This window comes from Haemaphysalis longicornis, unplaced genomic scaffold (assembly GCF_048455015.1).
Source record: "Haemaphysalis longicornis isolate Haplotype H1 unplaced genomic scaffold, Haemaphysalis longicornis Haplotype H1 scaffold_1, whole genome shotgun sequence".
NCBI lineage: Eukaryota > Metazoa > Arthropoda > Arachnida > Ixodida > Ixodidae > Haemaphysalis > Haemaphysalis longicornis.
In genome coordinates, this window is record NW_027526203.1 from 257441805 (window position 1) to 257459915 (window position 18111).

At 47.4% G+C, this 18111-nt stretch overlaps 1 protein-coding gene across 1 annotated transcript in view; it reads right to left on the reverse strand.

The window, feature by feature from the left end:
* LOC144158682 (sulfotransferase 6B1-like) overlaps positions 1-12670 on the reverse strand; it is a 34251-nt gene extending 21581 nt beyond the window's left edge. Inside the window, exon 1 of the mRNA XM_077689722.1 lies at positions 12458-12670. Coding sequence (XP_077545848.1) covers positions 12458-12670 — 213 coding nt within the window. The remainder of the gene's footprint in view (positions 1-12457) is intronic.
* Positions 12671-18111: the final 5441 nt, after the last annotated feature.

Here is an 18111-nt window from a genome sequence, read left to right on the forward strand (position 1 = left end):
CTACCTTAGTTCTTTCAGGGACCTTAGGCCGAACTGCATCGCTGCGCCGCGTATAGGCGCCGATGGGAACCATGGAGCGCCGGTCACGGCCGGACTGGAGGAGCGGCGAGCGCGCACTTTCATACGGCCTGCGCACCCAACAAGGAAACGATACAGCAGATTCTTGACAGAGTGAGGGCGCTTCGAACCAACCCTCTACCGTCCTCCCAACCCTCTTTTTTCCTTAGACGACGCATCGCCTCTGGCCGAGCGAGCCGACAACGCTTGCCGCACGGGTTTTGGATCTGCCGCGGAATATCACCGGTACCAATGAATGCCTTCGCTGCTATATCTCGTTGTGCACTTCAGTTGCATGATGAAGAGTTTTAGTTGTATGTTTTTGACAGTGCGCTCGCTGCCAGCGGTCCGCTCAGCCCGACCGGAGCGTGAGCAGCAGAAACACGTTTAGTTAAGCGATAACCGTATCTCCCTCGGCGGGAAATCATTCGCGTCACTGGTCGTGCCCTGTGCGTGTGCAAACCAGGGCATCATCCGAAAGGAAAAATAAGAACTGATATTTCAGCCACGGAAAATGCCGCGTTTATTGCCTGCCTCACCATTTTCATATAATACAGTAGCTGATAAGATATGAAGGCCTCGCATTTTTTCTTCATGTGCCCCGAGTTAAAAGTTTCTTTCAATTTTTGATTAGGCGCTTCCGAGTGATAATGTTAGGCTGTTTGACCCTATTAGACGGAAAATTCAAAAGGGGGGAAGGAGTCGCCTATTTTAATGACGCGCATGTAAATTTACACGGACAGGTATCACCTGTAACCACGGCAGGGTAGGGCAGTGGCAAATGCGCGCGCGCCGCCGTTCTACCCCGCCCGTGCTTTAGGTCAACCGGTGAGGGTAGGGTGCCTGGATGTTCCTCCTCGCCCGGGGCGGCGAGGCGGAACATCCAGGCACCCTAGTGAGGGTTGGTCCGCAGCGCCACGAACTAGCGGCGGTGAAAGAGGCGCAGGCCGTATGAAAGTGCGCGTTCGCCGCTCCTCCAGTCCGGCCGTGCGCCGGTCAAAGAGTGTGTTCGCACTGCCCCCGCCGCCCTATCTGATATGTTTAATCGCCGCTCTGCTGGCGTGTCATGCTCGGCGGGACGGTCTTCAAAAGGCAGCGCTGGGCTACAGAGGGGCGCTGTTCGCATTGCCGCTGGCATCAGCGGCGACCGAATCCTCTGCTCATGAGCTGGACGAAGCTGCGCGCCCCCGGAAACGTGCCTTGTTGCGCGCTGGAAAGGGCGGCATAAAATTGTAGGCCGCTGCGGTTCGGCATAGCATGTCATTGCTATATAATTAATAGTAAGCCGGCAACAAAATTGCCGTGTACAATATAGAAAGCACATTCACAGATATTTTCGTTGTTCGAAAAAAAAAAAAATCTCGCTTACGAGATTTCTTTAATTTTGGGTTCGTCCCAAGTTATTGCTGCTGGTCAGTTCAGGTCTGTTCTGGAATAAGAGGAATGAAAAAATGTCCATGCGGTGGAAATTCTGTATTAGAGAACACCGTAAAGAATAGGTACAATCGTTGCCTGCTATTACAGCGGGCCTCATAGGGCGCATATTTTGTTGTCGCATTAACCCTTTCGCTCCCGTTCAATAGGATAGCCGTCATAAGATCTTGTACCAAGTTAACCGATTAAGACCGTGGTCGCCATCGGTCATGATGACTATACTCGTCATCGGTCATTTTGAGGCCTTGACGGTGCTTTGGTTTTAATGCGCAACAGAATATGCGCCCTATGAGGCCCGCTGGAATAGCAGGCAACGATTGTACCTATTCTTTACGGTGTTCTCTAATAAAGAATTTCCACCGCATGGACATTTTTTATTTCCCTTTCTTCAGAACAGACCTGGACTGACCGGCATCAATAACATGGGACAAACCCAAAATAAAAGAAGAAATCTCGTAAGCGGAATTTTTTTCCGAACAACGAAAATGTCTGTGAATGTGCTTTCTTATTGTACACGGCAATTTTGTTGCCGGCTGACTATTAATTATATAATGACATGCTATGCCCAACCGCAGCGGCCTACAATTTTATGCCGCCCTTTACAGGGCGCAACAAGGCACATTTCCGGGCGCGCGCAGCTTCGCCCTGCTCATGAGCAGCGGATTCGGTCGCAGCTGATGCCTGCGAGCGGCAATGCAAACAGCGCCCCTCTATAGCCCCGTGCGGCCTTTTGAAGACCGTCTCGCCGAGCATGACAATCCAGCAGAGCGGTGATTAAACATATCAGATAGGGCGGCGGGGGCAGTGCGAACACACTCTTTGACCGGCGCTCCATGGTTCCCATCGGCGCCCATACGCGGCGCAGCGATGCAGTTCGGCCACCGCTCCCGTGCTCCGTTTACTTTTGCGCGGACCTGTACATTGTTCGTAATTACCGCCTTCGCCTGCAAAATAGCAGGCACAAACGTTCCGGCAAAAATACGCTTTACTTCCTTTTTTCTTAGTTTTAAAACAGCCTGTTTTATTTCCCACTTACCATTTTTTGTGTACTATTTTTCGCAGTTTTGTGGAACTTTGTTTAAATTTGCGGTCACTAAAACGTTTCAATTCAAGCCAATGATTGAACGTAGTCGAGCGCATGCTTTAATGGCGGTCCATGACGACACAGACGGCTTGATGTGAGCCGCCTAGGCGCTAGCGCCAGATTCCTCTCTAGTGTATATTGTAAGAGACTCTATGATCGGGGCAGCTGAAGTGCGGAAAGGAGGACAGTGATATTGTGGCGCAGATGAAAGAAAGGACACGCATTTTCAACAGGTGCCGCGCCTGCGCAGTGAAGTTCGTTGAACGTCAAGTCGGTGGTTGCATACTCCACAGACACGGTTACCAGCCATGCCCGCAACTGACGCCACCACAGCCTCTTTCCACCGGAAGATAAAAATAGAATTCCGGTAATACATGAGCCGGAGCTACAGCGGGGCTGCACGCCGTAGCAGAAGTTTCCCGCATAATTTCGACCACCTGGCAATATTTAACGAGCGCCGAAGTGCCGACACACCAGCGTTTCAGTTTTCTGCTTCCATCAGAAAGACGGCCGCCGGGGCCGGGAATCGAACCCACTACCTTGGGCTCAGCAGCGCGACACCTTACCCACTGGGCCACCCCGAAGTGTTTTCACCGCGGCTGATGCCGGCATCACCATTGGGTCACTTAACTAAAACGGGGGGCAAAGGATTAACGCCAGTCTCTCAAAACTCACGGAAAGCGATCAGATCTGATGGTATGGTTTAACGCGCCGACGCAGCGCAGGCGATCAGGTGCGCCGTAGTGGAGGGCTCCGGATTAATTTTGACCACCCGGGGATCTTTAACGTGCGCCGAAATCTCGTGTACACGGGCGTTTTTGCTTTTCGCCTCCATCAGAAAAGCGGCCTCCGCGGCCGGGAATCGAACCCGCGACCTCGTGCTCAGCAGCGCAACGCCTTAGCCACTGAGCCACCGCGGCGGGTCACGGAAGGCATTATGAAATGACACGAACCCAAATAAAACCCAAGGGTCTAATCACATGAATTTTCAAACTTCATTACAACATTCCCGTGGTTCTGTCTCCGCTGCAAGCTCTGTTTGGCAAACGACAGAGGGCGCTGCGCGGCCAAGTTAAAAATCACCCTAAAATACGCACGCATGTCCTCACAGAGAGCAGTCACGTAATGGTGCTCGGCGTGGCTCTAGAGTAAAGTGGCAGAGCCTAATTTACAATCACCGAAAAAGAGAAAATCTGTAGCCAATTACCCACATTATAAAATGCCAAACCAAGAGGAGGCAGGGAAGGAAGAAAGAAGAAGTGGTAGCCCTCATTCAGCCACTGATCATGAGCTGGATATTGCAGAGCTTACCGTACCACAAATTTTCCCGCGCCGAAGAAAATAAAAAAAGACCATCATCGGGACAACATATAAGGTAGTCCCCAACCTCGCAATTATGAGCGTGAGACAAACTGACAACCGGTGGTTCAGCAGGATAACAGAATGGGCAGCCACAGATGGTCTAGAATAATACCCCAGCCCCACGGCAAATTTAATGCCATTCCCATGAAATGTAATTCGTTCGACAATTAATGCCATGTTCTTGACGCGCTGCTACACGGCCAAAATTAATCAGATTTGAAAATGATGGTAGTTGCGATGATAAAAACTGGCGTAGACAAAATATTTTAATAAGAACTTCAATATTTGCGAAAACTGAACTAAAACAGGTTAAATACTTTTACTGCACTTTTAAATGCAATTTAAGCACTTGAAGAATGCAGTTTTTGAATGCACTCTAAGCTGGCGCCGGCTGAGGCTGGCCTGGTAGCGAGACTGGCAGTTTCATTTCTTACAAGTCTATTCGGCTCGTTTCATATGAATAAATAAATGACTAAAATTGTCCGCATGTAAAAATATTGTAATGCTATTGACGCTTCTAGTAATCTGTTTTCGACATAATACATTGGCTGGCAGAACGCAGTTGAATGGGTATTTGGTCCCTAATGTCATTTTAATCGAATGTCATCATTTTTTCTCGTGCGGCAGCAAACAAATGTCATTTTGAACGAATGATATTCGATGGGAATGACATTATATTTGCCGTGTCGCAGGAGTATTATAGGAGAGAAGAAATAGCAACATTCGGAGGCAAAGAATGGACTCGGGCAGCGCAGGACAAGGACGGTGAACGTCAATGGGAGAGGCCTTCGTTCTGCATTCGACCTAAATAGGATCATGCTGATGATGATGGCGATGAATAGGCCCTCACATTCTGTCTTCATAACGCTCTTGAAGAAATCAGAGAAACCACTCTCTTAGCAGGAAGTGAGCGGCTGGTAAAACAAAATTGGGACGGGCCATCGCATGAAACACAGGTTACCCCTCTGTAAAGAAAGCCCTGCGCGCCTTGACAAACAGGTCAGCGATTCAGTGACTCCGAATAAAATCTCTCCTCTACCAAAAACGTGGATCCAAACCTACAGAAGAACAGGCATATGTCAGGATCAAGTTCATTTGAGGAAAGTTTCAAACTCATGAGACCACAGTATGCATCGACTCCGGCGCGTACGAAAGTATGAGGCAGCAGTTGTCGTAGTTGACTACTTGGGCAATTTTTGTGATTGCATGACCCTTATAAGTACAGGAACAAATAAACGGAGTTGGAGACATCCTCTTGGCAATCCTACTAGCGGAAGTATCGAATAGAGGCGTAAACATTGTTACAGGCTCTCAAAGGACATTACCTGTTTTCTGCAGGCATAATACCTAAACGCTTCTGTAAGATACTCCCTTCCACAATTCAGAAAATTAGTAACGTCACCTGAACGCCCAGGCACAACGGCCTGGAAGAGAACGGGGCACCGACCACGAGGCACGGGAACTCGCATAGCGCGCACCTTGCTACCACGAATACCACGCTCCCCTCCAAGAAAAACGACAAGAATTTCTCCTCATCCTACGCTATAGGAACACAATTTTTTCCTTGCTACAAGCTGGTCTCAATGCTGAAGAATCGCAAACTCTGTGCAGGATGAAACAACACAAGTATCTACAAATCTATGTGGGCGAAGATGTGTAATGGGAACATCACACATTAACTTAACTCTGCTAAAATCAGAGAAACGTTCATCTTCTTTCACTCAACCTAGCTACGTCCAAGGGTATGCTAAGGGGAGGACAACTCAAACGTTACATATTCCACTTTTATTAAGACATGGGAGGCAGCTTTGACCAGCTCTTTACCTCAAGATCAGCGCGAACTGATGAGGGCGCAAGGGAAGGAGCTGCTACATCTGGCGCCCTAGACTTCAGGTTCCACCCTCAAGCTACCTGCCATCTCTTGCCCCCTTTTCTATTTCTCAACTATTTCTTCAGTAACAAATATCTTCATACTCTCTCTCTCTCTCTCTCTCTCTCTCTCTCTCTCTCTCTCTCTCTCTCTCTCTCTTCGCAAAAATCAAATATGTTCAGTTCGGCTTAAAGGAGCCATGAAGAGAAAACACAAGTTTGGTTCATTCAAAAGATTGTCTCGTTAGAATCATACTGACACCACTTTTAACGTAAACTTCGCTCAAATAAGCTACATAATTAGGAAAAACGGGAATGGTCATGCGACCCACCAGCTCATTTCCCGCAACAGAACCTGTGATGTCACATGGGCTAAGCTCTGCGATTGGCGGAGGCTGGCAGAAGCAGACGCAAATTAGGTAGAGCTTACAAACTAGACGAACGAGCGATTTGCGCTTAAATTTAGGGCACATTCTTTACAAAGCAATAGGAATGATGGGACAAACAGTGGAAGTTACGAAAGCACATGTAAACATAGAAGTACTGATGCGTTCTGCTGTTCGTACTGCGCACAGCATGCTTTGGTTTAGCTGCACAGCACTATGGGGCTTGGGGTTGTCTCAGACGACACTGGCCGATTGACGCAAGCAACGGTGTCTTACGTGACCCCATTTGTCGAGCGAGCACTGTTTCAGGGAACGAATATTTTCTCCCAGAACAAAAACAAGCCAGGTTTAAATGCGGGCAAAAAGAAACCAAACGCTTGCCACGGTATGGTGGCGCCATCTAGGTTACGGACCGTAAAGAAACGCGGGAACAAACCAACACCGCTACAGGGTGGAGACAACCTTTGAACGGTCCCGTGCCGCCGCAATTGGGCCAACGGGCTCAACGCGTTATTCTTTTCGTTTCCCACGAGACCTAGCAACGCGAAACAGACAATATGATTCAAACTTCTTCAGTAAACCGCGTTGCGGCGATAATTTTAGCGCGGTTTTGACACAATGACTTGCTTCGGCGGCGAGCGAGCAACCGAACATGGCGGTGCCAGCGTTACGTGTCTCTACCCTGTACGGCGGATGCGTGAATGAAGGTACTCTAGGCTGCAGAGCGGTCGGTTCCCGTGATGTCACTTGGGACCACGAAAACGCACGATTGAGCGGGAAAATCAAAATTTTAACCTAAATTGTTTAATTTCTCAGTGAATAAAGCACCGTTTGTATCCGGACAAGCGCTGGGGGCACTATAAAACACGAAATCTTTCGAATAAAACCAACTTGCATTTTCTCTTCATGGCTCCTTTAAGCATCAGAGAATAAACACTTTGAAACACTGACACTGACACCTCGCTCAAACGGACCAACAATCAACCCGCAGCAACAACCTTTTACGCTTACATCTCAAGCAGCAGAAACAAAGAGAAACGTTGTGTCTCCGTGCCATGGCGATTAAAAACCTTCGCTGCTAGTCTCCCTTTCCTCGCTGACTTTCACTGCTCGTGAAGCATTGATCGTAAATACAGCAACGGCGTCCGAAAATGCTCCCTCGGAGTCGACCCTATCGCGTCTTACATCTTAAAGGGGCCTTAAATAGGCTTCCGAAGGTCGCCATTTCAATCGCGCAATCGCTAGAGTACCCCTTCACGACAACGTGTACCAAATATTACACCTCTGCGTAAAGCAGGGGCCGCACAAACACGAAAAAAAGATTTCACTTTCTCTCCTGGCTCACCAACTATACCTTGCCGCCACACTTGCACGCTCTGACGCAGTTCTTTCCGGCTCTGACGCGCCTCTATGACGCACGAGACACTGCCCAGTACGGCGCCGCGAACGCGAACCACAGCGACAGCGCTCACCGTGCAACCGGAATCTGGTGGGCGGAGCATGCGCGTCGAGTGCTAAAAAAAAAAAGCGCGCGCAGGGCTTGGCGCAGCCAACGACTGCACGTACATCAAGGAGGGTGATGGATTGCCCTGTTTCTCTCGGTGGTCTTGCGCCGGGTCGATGACGTCGCGGCTTCCACAGTGCTTCGGAGGAGCTACTAGAGGAGGAGAGCCCCAGGCCTTATGGGCGGCCCCTTTTAATGAGCGATAACTCGGCTAATACTTAACGAATTTAAACAATTTTTGCGGGATGACGTTCCTTGGATAGTACTCCAGTGACTGCGCACGCAAAATCGTAACATTTGGCAGCCTATTTAGGGCCCCATTAAGACCCGTACGTGGATGTCCCCTGCAACTTTTTTCAAGTCAACTCAATTGTACCGCTAGTCTAGTACGGCGTTCCAGTGCTTGCGCGCCATATTCTGGAACCTTTGGCAAACACATTTATTGGGCAAGTTGATTGAAAAAAAAGAGAGAGAGAGAGCGACTTAGACAACGTGAGTAAAGAAGGACGACGGGACGTCCCGTCGTCCATCTTTACTGTCGTTGTCTAAATCGCGCTCTATTTTTTTTCAATCATAATGGAACCTTTGGATACTGTCGGAATTCTCAGAATGCCGCCAGCAGGGCTAGTGCGGCGGGCGAGTGCTTTTTGTATTTTTGGTCAAACATTTTTTAAGACGTGTTGTCTTATTTTCTATCGCAAGAATCACGCAGCCATGTATCTTTATTTCAAAGAACACGGCAAATATCACCTATGCATTGATGTTTTGCCTCATCATATGTGCCTAAAACTTTTTTTTTTGCTCAACAGTGTTGGATAGTATGAACATTGCCACTGGATTTATTAATTTGGAAATGTTTTGCCTGTATGAACGCCTCGTTCTAGAATTTCTTTTACTTTTGGCCGTGCGGCTGAATAGAGAGACAAGCAGACAGACAGACCAAAATTTTCGCGTTCAGTAACCCAAGAAAGACTATTGCCTTTAATAAGAATACACGGCAGCTTCAAGAGTATTAGCGTTTCTTCTTTCTTTCTTGCGCTTTTATTGCTTATGCGTTTTTAATGTCGCAATGTGTTAAATATCTTCTCTTTTTTTTGGCGACTGTGAGTTTGGCTCTGCCGCTTGATTCAAGAGACATGCCGAGCATTCTTACGTGGCAGTTCTCTGGGAGGGCACCGATCCGTACATATATTTTAGAATGATTTTTAACTTGGCCGTGTGGCGCACTCCGTCGTTTGCCCAGCAGAGATGCAGCGGAGACAGAACCACGGGAGTATTGAAAAGCAGTTTGAAAATTCGTGTGATTAGGCCCTACATGCTTGGATATATTTGAGTTCGTCTCTGCTCATAATCAATGCCTTCCCTCATTTCTGAGACTGGCGATAATCCTTTGCTCCCTGTTTTGGTTAGGTGACCTGTTGTTGGTGCCGGCATCAGCTCCGACAGAAAACACGCCGGGGTGGCTCAATGGGTAAGGCATTGCGCTGCCGAGCCCAAAGGCGCGGGTTTAATTCCCGGCCACGGTGACCGTTTTCCTTATGGAAGCAGAAAACTGAAACGCCCGTACGTCGAGATTTCGGCGTGCGTTACAGACCCCCAGGTGGCCGACAATACTCTGGGGCCTTCCACTACGGCACGCCTTGTTGCCCAGGCGTTGCTTCGGCACGCGAACTAATGGACATTCGTATATTTTCATCTTCCGGGGGAAAGACGTTTGGGTGCAATGGGATCAGTTGTTAGCATGGCTGGCGACTGTATCTGTAGAGTATACTACCATCGACTGGGCGCTGAACGAACTTCACTGCGCAGGCGTGGCCCCTGTTAAAAATGCGTGGCCTTTCTTTCGTCGCGGCGGTACTATCGTTGTCCTTCTTTTAACATAGCAGTTGGTGCTGCCCGTATTCCAGGTGCAGACGGGCTTCGCATCTGCCTGCCTCAGTCATATCTTCCGGTTGGCAGCGGCGATGACGTATTTCCACGGACGCTTATTGAGCACGGATGATAGCGGACGGCTAGCAGCCGCGGGGAGATCGCAAAATGAGCCTAATAGCGCTATCGCGTTAAAATATTGCACTCACTCCAAAGCTGCTTTATTCAGTTACTTCTGGCGCGTGCAGCACGCACAACTGATTCGGAATGCCTCTATGTCGTCCACTTTGCACAATATGTCATCTGGTGCGGCATTGCGCGGAGCGATAAAAGTGAGGACTTTGTTCATGTGCACCAAAATATTAATATTCGACACGATTTCATCTTCTGCGTTCGGTGACTCTCAGTCGCCTTCCTTTGCGTCGCTTTCGCTTCTTCTTGGCTCCATTGCCAGCTGCATTCATGGTTGGATTTCGCACAAACTTCGCAGCAACCCATGACAAAGAAATATCTGCCCGCACACGTGAATATCATGAAGAACGATCGACCAGCCACCGAAACCCATCACATTGAAAGCACGAGTGGCAAATGCAGCTAGGCCTGCTAGGCTACTGCACATTAAACCGCAGCTTTGTGGTTGGTTGGTTGGTTGGTTGGTTGGTTGGTTCCTTATGTTATGGCGCGGGTCTAGCCGGCACTCGACATGGTGATGATGATGGCTACTGCGCTTGGGGAATACACACAGAAACGGTAGTTTGTTTCATGCGAGAGTTGCGGCGCTGTTACTTTTACCCGAATTCGTAATAGTGATGTTCCTAGATTATCAAGGAGAAAATAAATTACGTGCGTTACTCTGAAATAAGCGTTTTATTGAAGTTCGTAGTTCTGAAATATTTCTACATTGAAAATATAGGCAATCTGTCTGGGATTTTTGAAATCTTCGTAAATTTGAGAAATTCGTTAATGTGGCGTTCCTAGTAACCAGATTAGACTGTACAACCTATAGCAGGCAAGGAGAAGAAAAGTTACATCGACTCTCAGGGACAGTTGTAGAACGGGATTGGGGCATTTACAATCTATGGTTCACGAGTACTGAAGGTAAGCGAAGAAAGATTACCGGCGAAGGTGCTTAATCCCCGTGGACCAATAGAGACAGAGGCCCTCTGTGCTTCTGTGGCTTAAGATGTTAACGGGAAAGGTTGCGGCTGCGGGTTGTTGGTCAGTTTGAGCGAGAGGGGTACTGTGCGAGTTTTTCAAAGTGTCAATTCTTTACGGTCTACGTCGGACTCACTATTTTTGCTTCATTGTTTAAAGAGAGACAGAGAGTGAATTAAGGTTTAAGATAACGGGGTAAACAGCGTTAAACGGTAAACAGACGGTAGGAATCTCAAATGTGGAACCCGAAACCTAGAGCCTCAGATGCAGCTGCTTCCTGGCCCTCTCAATCAGCTTGTGCTGATCTTGAGGTAATGACCTTGTAAAGCACCCTCTCATGTCTCGATAAAAGTGTAACATGTAATGAGCATGAATATGGCTCGGATTCGCGGAAGAGAGTGGATGTATGACTATTTTTGATGTTCCCACCGACCATATTCACCCCTATTTATTTGAAGATACTACTGTTGGTCTATCCTCCACAGAGTTGGCAATTCTTCGTTATCTAGCACAGGGAAAGCTCGTGTTCCTAGGCGTAGGATAAGGAGGCATTCGTGACGTTTTTTTTCGGGAGGGGAGTGCGGTGGTCGCGGACGCAATTGGCGCGGTACGTGAGTTCGAGTGCGCCTTCATCGGCGCCTCGTTCTCTTCCGGGCCCTTGTGTACGGTTGTTCAGCTGACGTGGTTAACTTTCTACATTGCGGATGGTAGTATCTTACCGAAGCATTTAGGTGTTCTTCCTGCAACCAACAGTCTAACGCCCTTTGAGAGTCTGTAATGGTGCTTTAGCTCCTATTCGATACTTCCGATGGTCGGATAACCAAGAGGATGGCTCCAACTTCCTCTTCCTTGTTCCTGTATAAATGAGGGCCACGCAGTACCAACTATTGCTGGAGTAGGCATCTACGGCTATTGCTGCCTCCTACTTTCGTAAGTCCAGTAGTCGGTATACACTGTGTTCTTGCGATACTGGAACTTGCTTCGAATGAGGTTGATCCTGAATATCGCCCCTCCTTCTGCAGGTTTGGATCGATGTTTTTGTTAGTTTTCATTCAGAGTCGCTGGATCGGTAACATATCCGTGATGGCGGGCAATCGATACTTTTCCGGGAGAGAGAGAGGGGGGGGGTAAGTGAGCGGTTTCTCTGATTTCTTACAAAGCGTTTTGAAGACACATTTTGAGGACCTATTCGTCATCATCTTCCTACTTAGGTCCACTACAGGACAAAGGTCTCTCCCACTGACCTTCACCTGTCCCCGTGCTGCGCTTTCAGAGTGCGTTCTTTGCTTCCGAATTTTCTACCTACCTAAGGTTGAAGGCCTTCCCTTTCTTTTAGACCGGTATCTCGGTGTTCCTTCTGTTACCCTGGAAGCCCGCCCGTAGTCAGTTTGCTCACGGCAAAAACTGCGACGTGGAGTGATACCTTACATGCTGTCCTTATGATGGCCTTCACTTGGCATGACCCGTCGAGTCAGGCGGTAGGCCTTGGTGATCTCGTTGTAGCTCACGAGGCGATCTTTGTTAGCGAACCACCACGGACGGTCGGTCTCGGAGGAGCGGAGCTAGGGTAAGTGCTCGCGCCTCCGAGTGTGCCATCTCGTTGTGGTTGGGTGCAGTTGCGCATTCGCCCATGTGTGCCGGAAACCACTTGACACGAACTTCTCTGCCCTGGAGCCTTGCTTTGCCGATGATGGCGGCCGCCTTGGCGCAAACGCGACCTTTAGCGTAGTTGCGTACGGCCATTCTAGAGTCACCGAGCACTGTGCGGCACTCAACCTCAGAGATGGCCAAGGCGATGGCGACCTCCTCGGCGTCCGTGGCTTCGGCGCACCGTACACTCGCAGTCGTGGTCTTAGTGCCAGTGGAAGCCTTAACGGCGACCGCGTCGTAGCCTTCGTGCTGATACTCTGCTGCGTCGACGTAACGCGCGTGCCCGTCTTGGGCGTACATCTCGATGAGGGCTTTGGCCCGCGCTGCACGCCTCTCCTTGTGCTACGGGTGCACGTTCCTAGGTACTGGGTCAACGCGTATGTGCGCCATCGCTTCCTCGTTTATGTCGCGCTGTTGCCTGTCGGGCGTGTGCGGGTTGTAGCCAAGGTTCTCGAGGATTTGGCATCCCGTCTTCGTCATGGAGAGACGTTCTAGCTGTGCCGCCAATTGCGCCTCTATGATTTCTGCCAGGGTATTGTGCACTCCTAGTTGTAGTAAGCGCGCCGTGCTCATCGTTTCCATGAGGTCCAGTGCCGATTTGTAAGCCTTACGTATGAGTGTATTGATCTTGGCCCGTTCCATGACCCTCCAGTTATGGTACGCGGCCACGTACGTAATGTGGCTGATGACGAAGGACTGGACGAGTCTCACGAGGTTATCTTCCTTCATGCCCGTTCTTCTCGAAGAAATGCGGTGAATGAGGCGGATTGCCTCGGCCGTCTTGCTGCTGAGTTTGGCAAGGGTTTCGCCGTTGCTGTTGTTCTTGCCAATGATCATGCCCAAAACCTTGAGTCTTGTTACTTCGGGGATGCGTTGCCCCGATGCGGTGACTATTTTGATACGGTTGGCTTCGCGCTGCGGTGTATTGCCCCTGCGTTTCGGTGCGAGCACGGGTAGTTCAGACTTGCTAGGAGAACAGACCAGGCCGGTACCAACGAGGTGCTGCTCGATGGCGGTGACTGCCGCTTGCAGTTGACTCTCGATGTATGCGTCACTGCCGCCTGCGACCCAAAGTTTTCACATGAAGCAACATTCATGAGTAACACCAGCACTCATCTTGTGTTCGCCACGGCTGTCCTCTGTCTGGAGTGTCTACTCGCGGTTTGCAGAAACATGATAGCATTGGCAGCGCAAACGCGGCGCGTCGACGGCGTGGAGGTCGCTCGAAGCGGTGGCTTCTAATGTTGTTACAGATGCGCTGGCTGTTGCTATGTTTACCTATGCTTTAGCAAAATATATTGCTAGCAATTTTGTTCGATCTTTAATAAAATGTTTTGCGCCATACTATTGGTGGAAATTGTTTCATAAAAAGAAACTAGGGCACATTACCCTCCGCATGTAACAGTGAACAGAGTTTCTTTACAACGTCCAATTGACGTGTCGGCGTTAAATAAAATTATGGCAACGTTTTCTCGCACGCCTTTGCACTAAAAAAGTGCTCGGCCTTCACATGTATATGAAGAAAACGTCCTTGTGGAGAGCGTTTGAATCTACAAGCAGTAAGAAAGAAATAATTGCCTAAACTACAGCGATGCACTTGCCTGATTTATGATATATTCGCATATCTGCTAACGCGTTGGTGATACTTCTGCTGCGCCCCTTCAGGCTATACTGTTATACCGCCGATAAATAACGCCACCATTTTGTACCTGGTCACTTTTTCACCTGCGGTTTCTTTTCTTCACGCAGTGCCAACACAACGGATTGCTACCCGTGACTCAATGTTTTTGAGGTGTTTACAACGCTGTTTCTATTCCAGTGCGACGAAATTTCAGAAGCAGCAGCTCCCGGGCCAAAGATTGCTTGGGGAGATTCTACAAAGGCCATCTACATCATCGGGAGTGGTGTACCTAGACCATAATTTAAGCCTGGAGAATGTACTTTTTCTTAGTATTGTAATATATTACATTAAGGACATTTTAGGCCAAACGTTGGGCGTTATACAGTCAGTAGCTGCAAAAAAGACAAGTTTCCTCCCTGTTTTGTGAGCAGCAAGCTGCTGAAAATTAAATGAATGAAAACAATAATTTTATCTTGACAGGTCGTTATTTGCTCTTCCACAAAAAAAGATTTTCATTTGTGTGTTCCATAAGGGCAATCTTCTAATATTTGTATTTGTTATTTCAGTATAAGTCCTTTGTGTTCACATTAGTATTTTGGATATCAAATAAAAAGAACATCGTTCCTTCGACATGGTGTCATTTATGTAATTTTCATCTCACACTTGTGCATGCTCATGAATTCGAGAATGACAAAATACTTAACATTTGCATACCCAACTCAGTTCTCTGGTTGTGTCACAAGCTTGTATGAGTAGACTATCACTTCAAGATCCGGATAGGTTTAAGGTATACAGATACTTGCTTTACAGCTTTACTTGCAACATGATATTATGAATATAGGGAGTTTTTTTTTCGTGGTATGTGCATTGAGGCCTGATAAATCAGGTGGCAAAACACTGAGATTATAAAGGTAAAACCTCATTGCATGAAAACTAAGGTCATGAAGATGTTCCAGAAGTGCACAAATTACAAATGTGTTAGTGCAATTGCTGCCGTTGCAAGCCCATTTATTTGTGGCATTGTTTTATATGTTCTAAACTTCCGATGCACAAGGGTGCGTTCTGGTGGTATGGTTTTGGTGAACTGCCTTGAAAATGTTTAAAATGCTGAACCTCGACCTTGCGCTTCGCGTACAATAATATAGCTCGTTAATAACGGAAGCGCGGATGAAACGAGGCCACTTAAAAAAAGTTGCATGAATTCAGAGAATTGTCTATACTAATGCGCAGCATTCTCATGCCGCTTCTATTGAGTGTGAGTCTTTTAGAGCCAATTTTCTAGGTTTTTCTACGTCCTGTCCGTCCAATTATCTCCATTTACCCTATTATAACGATCACAGCCAGTGTTACTTGCGCCAAATCTGCATTTTTTGTAAATGAAGGGCGTTACAAGGCTCAGCATTTTCCGTATTTTTTTATTTTTCTTGTCCTTTAGTTTTTCAAAATTTTGTTCAACCAAATATCTCCGCTATGATAACGATTAAAAGTGAAATTTCTGCTAAATCTGCATTATTGTGGAAATGCAGGGTGTTATACGGTTGGCCATTATCAGTCATTTTTTATATTTTTTTTAATTTTTAGTTTCTCAAAGTTTCGTTTGACCAATGATCTTCATTTACGATATTACAACGATTAAAGGTGGAACTTCCGCGAAACCTGCATTTTTCTCTAAATGCAGGGCGTTACAAGTTACACGGCCGAGCGTTTATGCGGTCTGCGCGAGAAAACGCTAAGATATTCTTTGTGTGCACGCGATCCATCAAAAAAAGAAAAACGCAGTATCTAGAGGGCCGTCCGACGGCTCTTTACCTGGGCGTCAACGCAGCAATTCTGCAGGCGTCGCGACACAATGTTATGTAGAGGGAGTGATTTAATATTGGTTCATTACATTAACAGATGCGCAATTTACTACGGCCCCCCTATTACAAAAACAAAGGTCAAGGCATGTAACCACACCATCAGAAGAGCTACGACGAGCAGAAAAAACTCAGTACACCATTTCATGCTTGGTATACTTTCCACTCGTGACGAGACAGCTCTTATTTTCAGCACGACAGTGCGCCTTACATGTTAGTTATTTGCAAGCATTGTCATAGGGGGCACTTTCCGCCAATGTCCAAGAATACACTCTTAGTCAATTCCTGGTTATACGACCCGCATGCAGGCGGGCCGCCGCGTCAATTTAAAGCCGCTTATAAAGCGTGGTTCAGGCGGCCTCGAGCGCAAGCGGCCCGCCAAACACGTGGCCCACCGAACACGTGGCCCGGCGTTTAAGCGGCCCTCTTGAGGGCCGCCTAACCGGAGGGCCACCTAAACGCCGGGCCGTGTGTTCGGCGGGCTGCTGGCCGTAATTTTTCTACGCGGCCCCTTATGCTAATCTATTCCCGCTTACGAAGCGGCTCCAACATCATACGGCCCCTCAAATAAGCGGCCTTTTTGCTTTTCACCAAAAAAAAAAGAAAAAATCCGCGTGGACAGAATTGATGTCATACGTTTTTTTTTTCGCTTGCAATGACGGGTCAACATCATCACCCCATGAAGAATTCTCTAAAACATGTTACATCATGCGAGACATGTAAGCACATAAACGTAACCCTACGGAGAATCGAACCTGGGTCTACTACAACACATCAAAAGCCTGATATCACAACCACTGCGCCACGACCCACGGGCTGCTCGGAAGTGCAAACATGGGCTTATAAGTATTCTACATGCTGTTGCGCGTCAAGCAGGAATCTTAAATAACACATTCGGCGGTGAGTGGCTTTCTTTACGACCACCGTTTTTGATTCACTCTACCAAAGAGGCATAATACTACGGTTTGCGAGAATTTAAGTACACTGGTACGAGCGGAAACCTTTTGCCATGCTGTGTGCCCGTTCCAACATGCGCCGTGCGGGGATTTATTCCATCGATGCAAACGGAATTGATAACAGTTATTCTGTCTTGTTACCGAACGTATTCTTGGCCATTGGTGGAAAGTGCCCCCATGACAATACTTGCAAATAACTAACACGTAAGGCGCACTGTTGCACTGAAAATAAGAGCTGTCTCGTCACGAGTAGCAAGTATACCAAACCTGAAATGGTTTACGGAATTTTTTCTGCTCGTCGTAGCTCTTCTGATGGTGTGGTTACATGCCTTGACCTTTGTTTTTGTAATAGGGGGGCGGTAGTAAAATACGGATCTGGTGATGTAATGAACCAATAATAAATCACTCACCCTACCTACCATTGTGTCGCGACGCCTGCAGAATTGCTGCGTAAAGAGATAAAGAGCCGTTGGAAGGCCAGATAATGCGTTTTCTTTTATGGATCGCTAGCACACAAAGAATCTCTAGCGTTTTCTCGCGCAGACCGGATAAGCGCTCGACCGTGTAACTTGTAACGCCCTGCCTTACCAGGGAAATTCAGGTTTCGCGGAAGTTCCACCTTTAATCGTTATAATATCGTAAATGAAGATCATTGTTCAAACAACGTTTAAAAAAAGTAAAAATTAAGAAAAATATAAAAAAATGACGGAAAATGGCGAACCGTATAATGCCCTGCATTTCCACAATAATGCAGATTTTGCAGAAATTACACTTGTAATCGTTATCATAGCGTAGATGGAGATAATTGGTCGAACAGAATTTTGAACAACTAAAGAACAAGAAAAATATAACTTTACAGAAAATGTTAAGCCTTGTAACGCCCTTCATTTACAAAAAAATGCAGATTTGGCGCAAGTAACACCTGTGATCGTTATAATAAGGTAAATGGAGATAATTGAACGGACAGGACTTAGTAAAACCAAGAAAATTTTCTCTAAAAGACTCCCACTCAAGAAGAGCGCTGTAAGAATGCTGCGCTTTAATAGACATTTCTCTGAATTTATGCAATTTTTTTAAGTGGTCTCGTTTCATTCGCGCTTCCGTTATTAGCGAGTTATTATTGTACGCAGAAGCGCAAGGTCGCGGTTCAGCATTTTCAACATTTTCAAGGCACTTCACCAAAACCATAGCACTTGGGCATGAACGCACCCTTGTGTCGAAAGTTTAGACCATATAAACCAATGCCACAAATAAATGGGTTACAATGGCTGCAATTACCCCAAAACATTTTTCATTTGTGCCCTTCTG